This window comes from Belonocnema kinseyi, chromosome 6 (assembly GCF_010883055.1).
Source record: "Belonocnema kinseyi isolate 2016_QV_RU_SX_M_011 chromosome 6, B_treatae_v1, whole genome shotgun sequence".
Classification (NCBI taxonomy): domain Eukaryota; kingdom Metazoa; phylum Arthropoda; class Insecta; order Hymenoptera; family Cynipidae; genus Belonocnema; species Belonocnema kinseyi.
The window spans coordinates 1,103,581-1,110,457 of NC_046662.1; the positions used below are offsets into that span (position 1 = coordinate 1,103,581).

The window sequence follows — 6,877 nt, forward strand, 5'->3', positions numbered from 1 at the left end:
ATCACATTTAATTCTCCGACATTTTATCTTTGAATTTCCTTCTGTTTTTATTAACTTTTGTAAATTTTAATTTTTTATGCACACAGTTTTACCCCTTTAATTCCTACTTTAATACACATAAGATCTTTTATTTGATCACTTAATTTTCATTACTAAGTATTAATCTTATACCTAATCTGTTAAGAATTATGAGGTAGACTCTATTTATTTTAGTTAGTTTATATATTTACTTATAAGACTAATCAAGTATATCACCGATTAGTGCTTTTATAAATTAGTAATTACAACATGTTCAGTTTTTGAAAATTCCTCGTGAAGGAAAGTTGCCTTACTTTGATGACAGATTTTACGATCAAGTCGAGGAGTGGTGCCAGGATGCTTAAGGGAAATACTTTGATGCCCTTGACGCATTACCTGCGCTTAATACAACGGCTTCTACAGCCAACTCGAATCTGCTCGTAATCGCAACATGATCAACCAAGTCGTTTCCCAAAATTGTTTTACCAACATTTTCAGGGAATTTTCCCGAGTGGTCAAATTTCTCAAATTTCTCTGTTCTTATTTAGCTCTCTTGTTTTCTTTGAAGCAATTTAAGAATGAAACAGCATCTAATCTAAAGTTTAGATGCGCGAACATGACGTGATTGGGAAACTTCAATTGGTGACTCGAATGAATCTGCAACGTATGAATCCTTGCACACCTTTCTTCGAAGCAAGGTTCGCACATTGGAGAAGCATCATACTATGCTTTATCTAGATTCACAGGCTGTGAACTTCATGCGACACACACTAAGCAATTACTCTCGTTTCATAGTCGCTATCTCAATAGCTGAAGCTACCTCTTACCAGCTGTGAAGTGGGTCTTCTATCCGTGAAGACTATTTATAGATTAGTTTCTTGCATTCTAGCTCCACACTTCGACTCCGACTTTGAATGTCCCATTGATGCTTTTGTTCTTCCAAAGCTTTCTCCATATGTTCCACGTTTCGAAAAAAGCAGTACAAAATTGACCTCACCTTTCATGACTGCGCTTGGCTGATGCGGACTTAGGCAGTAAGAAGGTTCTTGATGTTATAACTTGAGCAGATTTCGTTGCATATCTATTTCTTCCCAACAATCGTGAAGGACATCCTACTGTTTCTGTTGCTGAGTAGACTAATATCGGGTGGTCCTTATCCGGAAAAACTCTGGGAAATGCGTCCATAGTGAGGATTATTCTGGTTCAAGTCACGCAATTCTGAGGAGCGATTCATAGTTCATCTTCCAATGAAGCGCAAGTACTATGCATTTAGGAGTTCCTATCTTCTAGCTTTGCGACTGCTTCATCGTTTGAAGCGTCGCCTTGAGGGTGACTCTTTCCTCTTAGAAGCCTATATTCGTTTTCTACAGGAATATCAAAACCTTGGTCACATGGTTTTAAACACTGATTCATCACTTCGTCAGAATTCACATCATCCTTTTTTTCTACCGCAGCATAGAGTTTTGCGCGAGAAAAGCTCCACGAACAAACTTCGAGTGGTCTGTAATAGATCTCAGCGTACAAAAAAAGGATTTCCTCTCAATGAATGTCCTCACACTGGACCAACCATTCTTCCAAATTTGATGGTAATTCTGGTGCGTTATAGGATTTTTCAACTCGTTGTCTGTGTCGACGGGAAAAACATGCACAGACAAATCTTTGTACACTGAGATGATCAAGATCTTCCACTAATTCTGTGGAGAAATTAACCAGAAGAATTTGTTTGAATCTTTTTTCTCACTACAGTCACGTACGGATTGTCTTCTGCTCCTTTTTTGGCACTTTGTTATCTTCAGCAAGTTGTTTTTTATGAGGGTGATAAATATCCTTTAGCTGCATCATCTATTCGTCGAGGGACCTACGTGGATGACATCACTTCTGGAGCTGATAGTTAGGATGAAGCCGTCTGCCTTCCGAATTAACTACACCATTTGTTCACAGCGGTTGGCTTCCCGGTATGAAAATAAACCTTCGAAATTCTTTACAATCTCTTGATCTGCAACCTCAGTCATCGTTTTATATGCTGGATGTCACCTGGGTTCTCGTAAGAGATGTCTTTATCTTCGAATTGGATATGCTAAATACTTCAGGTGTAATTACCAAGTCCGTTCATTGTAACAGCTTCTTCTGGTTCGATTGATGGATCATGTTTAACGCACTATTATGTTACATATTCCAGTTCATCTTTATAGTTAATCAACGGTAACTCTAGCATGGATCCGAGGTTATCCCGCCCAGTGGGAGAATTACATAGCTAATCGAGTCTCGGAAATTCAAAAACAAGTATTTTATCATCTGAGTGAAATTACGGTCCTTCACAAAGTAATCCAGCTGATTGCACATCACGAGCTCTCAACGCCAAGGATCTGACTTCGTTTTCATTGTGTTGGGCTGGCAGTGATTGTCTGCCTGCTCCTTCTTGTTCGCCAGGGCACCATTCTTAACATGGCCAGAAAATGGACATGGAGGAGCGAACCTTAAAGTTTCACACAGCCTGAGCTTTTCTTTATTGTGGTGTGGACTATGCTAGACCTGTCTATCTTCGAACGATGAAAGGTCGTGGCCATGAATCAAGGTCCTTGTACGACACCCTACAGTGAACATGGAACCAATTAAATTGGAGCTAACTATAAGCTTCGATGCCTCTTTGCTGAGGCTTCTCAAGAATGGAAATTGATCGCTTCAACCATTGCATCTGAGGAAACCGACTGGCGATTCAATTTGCCAGCAGCACTGTTCCTGCAAATCGCCTCTCTTGTTGACAATTTCGCAACAAATGAAACAGCTTTTTTGGCAACGTTGCAACATCAGACTATCTAAATGAAGTGCAACCTCGCTTTAAATGAAGAGCACCAAACCCTTTTTTCGAGATTAGTGATTTGGTTCTCATGACTCATCAGAACCAAATCACTAATCTCGAAAAAAGGGTTTGGTGAACTTTCCTCCTACCAAGTGATCTTTTAAAGCGTCATCCACCTTGATCCAGAATCCGATAATCATGTTTGTGTAGTGACTCTTTGAACAAAAAGTAGTGTTTTCAAATAGCCAATCGTGAAAGTGTATCTGCTTTCGAGAGCTATGACTGTAACTAGTTCCTTTTTTCCTTAAGTAACGTAACTTTAACTAGCTACTCAAAAAGTAACTTACCCAACACTGGTTGAAAATTAGTAAGAAAATAAAGTTTATATATTAATTGAAACGTTTGAGATTTTTTTCGGATGTAATAATAAGAATAAAGGTATTTTAATGGGGAATTATACAATTCTACAATTCGAAGTTTAAGAGTTTATTTTAACTATAAACATTTAATTCTAATTTAATTATAAAAACGGTTCATTTTTACTCGTTTTATAAAAAATGTAAGCTTTTTTTATAACCTAATTCAGTATTATAAAAATATGAATTTTTTATGAGAAAGACTACAGACAATGTTCAGAAGCATAACTTTTGCTTGAGTAAAAAGTTTAATAAATTATATTTCACAATTAATGTATATTGCATATAATTATCTCTTTTAAATTTCTTTCCTAAATTGTCTGCAAGATGAAAATGAAATTTATTTGAAAGAAGTTTCACTGTTCACACTGAATAATGTATCAAATGGAAAAAAAGAAGAAAATTGTGAGCCCCTAAAACCGAGTTGGGCTACCGTTGCTCCCAGATTTCTATTATACCTAAATCTTAGTATTAGCAGTTATTTTGAATTTTTATTGCTTTATAATTCAAATAATTTTTTTAGTCACGATAAATTTGGCATTAGGAATTCCTAAAAGTTACTCTAAAATCACGTGCACGCACCAGAAGTTTTTATTAATATTAATTAAAAACTTATCATATTGACTCATTATTCTTATTATCTATTTAAAACTCTCGAAACATTCGAGATTTTGAAATCTGGTGTATATAAGTAAAAAAAATTAGTTGATTCATATGAGTTAAAATTTCAGCATATTTGTAAAATTTTATGTTTGAAAGTCAACTAATTACCCCCTTTTATTCTTTCGTGTTTTTGAAGCATTAAAATAAACCCTTTAGAAAATAAATTCGTCTCTACAACTCTTTAAATTTCTCAAAATTCAAAGCCCAATCATAAAATATTACAAAGTTGGTGACGTCACTTTGTAAGAAGAGTATGACCAAATTATTTTCATTTAAACTGACTCTTATCAAATGTAAATATCTGATGAGGACAAACTTGACGTCTTTAATCTAAAAGATAACAAGTATAGTATAGATTGTGACACCTAATAAAGCAGTATAATATTCATCAGCTACATTATCAATTAAATTTCTAATTAATGAATTAATCATTTTGTCCTATACTTAGAAATAATGAAGATTGCCTGTAATCTGCTGTTATGCTTGACCTATGTACATGTGACCATTAAGTGTTCTTGACCATGAACATCAAGGTCATAACAAGGCCACTCTTTGTTTTTTAATTAAAACGACTCTGTTTGACATCAGAAATCGAAAAAAGGAAAATTTCACATTAAAAAGTTTAGACAGGTCATAGGTAAGGTTTGACCTTGATGAACATATCAAGGTCATTTCAAATTAAATATCGTGTGAATAATTTTTCACAAGCTGGCTTGTGAAAATCAGCCTACCCTACTTACTCAAACAATTTGCATTAGATTGTGAGTTATTTTAATTAAAAAACAAAGAGTGACCTTGAAATAACCATGAAAGTCATTGTCAAGGTCAAAACTAAGGTCACCACTGGCTTACTCGTTGAAAGTGACTGCAAGAATGACCTCAACCTTCCCCAAAAAAATTGTACCTGAGGATTTATTTGACTACCCCGGAACTTTTTGGATACCCTGTCTACAAGGCCTATGATAAAGGCACCGAACCCGTCCTCGTGTTGCGGATAGTGGGTCCTAAGGGTCCTAAGGGTTTCTGCTGAATATGGTTACAAAAATATATAAGCAGTCGCGGACAATTAGCTAGGGGTGGTCCCAAAGGAATTAGCCCCCAAAAGGAGGTGGGAAAACCGTACCGAAAGCAGAATGGCACCTGGATAAGATGTCTAGAACGGTAACTCTGGGATACCGGGCGACAATGGGTTGGCCAAATATGCCGTTCACTCTAGAGCTGAGGAAGCTAATGAAGATAGATTCAATGCGATGGATGGACGGAATCTGGAGACATTTAGGTGAACGAAGCGACTAAATCGCGATTTGCTAGAGTGCTATGATGCAAGTGTAGCACATGAACGGAAGACCACTTCGCTGGCCCCACCACCCACGCAAATTAAACTTTTTTCCGACCAAACGTTTAGTTCAGATTTTTTTCAAATTTGTACAACCAAAATTAGAATTTTCGCAACACCGGAAGTACCTGATTTGTCAAAAAAACACTGGCCGGGCCAGCGAAACGTTTCGCTGGCACCGACATTATCCAAAATCCACTTTATATGGGTGCATTATTTTCGTTTTAATTTTTTTTTAAATTTGTGCAGCCACGTTTAAACCCTTAAAACTACCCCCGGTGCAGAAAACAATATATATAGGGGCCATAGAAACGTTTCGCTGGCCCCGCCATGGTGTTTTCTATTAAAAGGGTGGTTTTCAGGGGTGAAACTTGGTTGCACAGATTTGAACAAATCAAAACGAAAATAATGCTCCCATATAAAGTTTATTTTGGATAATGTTGGGTCCAGCGAAACGTTCAGCTGTCACCGCCATTGTTATTTTGGTACAGGGGGTAGTTTTTAGAGGTTCAAATTGCTTGCAGAAATCTAAACAAATTAAACAAAAAATAATGTACCCATATAAAGTAGACTCTGGACAATATCGGGACCAGCGGTACATTTCGCTGGCCCGTTATGGTGTTTGCCTAACAGGGTTTTTTTGAGGGTTGAAGTTGGATGCACAATTTTAAACAATTTGAGATGAAAATAATACATCCATATCAAGTTTATTCTGGATATTGTCGAACAATAGGACTATTATCATCTCATTAGTCCCTTGTCTTAGCCCGTGGCTATGATAAAATCCGGGTTCATCTAATAACAAGTTTAAAAAAGAAAATAATAGGAATACAATTTAGAAAAACGTGGAGCCTTGTACTTCAGTCGAAGGTTAGAGCGAAACCTCGAATAAGGCATAATATTTTACAGTGATGTGTAGATTAATGCAAATATGTCATAATCCTTTCACGTCATAACTGTACTAGGATGGAGCTTATTAGATTTAAATGTTGAACCCCCATCACTACGACGTGCCTTTTACAATGAAGTAGATATTAGAAACCTGGTCCAGGGAAGTTCTAATTCATATTTCGCACTAAGAATTGATACTTAGAATGCAGAAATAGTATATTGTGTCACGATACAGCAATACCCTTTTTGAAAGCCGCCGAGTACGATGGTTGAAAGCAGACGAGGCTGTGAAAGGGCTGCTGTAAAATAATAAACGATATTTTGTGCGAAACTGAACGATTACCGCGTCTTTCCGTCGAACAAATTTTGAAAATGTGCGTTCTGCAGGCAAACGAACCGCTATACTACTGAAGTGTCCACAGAAACAAATGGAAAACGTACGACTTAGCATAACATCAATTTCACTGTTTTTTACTAGGTACATAGGCTCTTGAATAGCAAGTAACGACCCTGATCTCTGTTTAAGATTTGCATGAGAACAGTTAATAAAATGTCTTCAATGTGAATCAGTATATGGAATGAGCAATGTTAAGTATTGTGGGGGATTTCACAAATTAAAGGAAAGGAAGGGGATTTGGAACGTCGAGAAGCGGTGTAGTCAATGAGGAGGAGGCGATTAGATATAAAATAAAAGGCTTTATTAACCAACTTACAGGAGTTGATAATATCCGGGCAGTGAAGCCAAGATACCCG

General features: G+C 36.8%; 1 protein-coding gene across 1 annotated transcript in view; it reads left to right on the forward strand.

The window, feature by feature from the left end:
* Positions 1-1,265: 1,265 nt before the first annotated feature.
* LOC117174449 overlaps positions 1,266-6,877 on the forward strand; it is a 28,169-nt gene continuing 22,557 nt past the window's right edge. Inside the window, exons 1-2 of the mRNA XM_033363590.1 lie at positions 1,266-1,604; positions 1,815-1,908. Of these exons, the coding sequence (XP_033219481.1) occupies positions 1,266-1,604; positions 1,815-1,908 (433 nt within the window). The remainder of the gene's footprint in view (positions 1,605-1,814; positions 1,909-6,877) is intronic.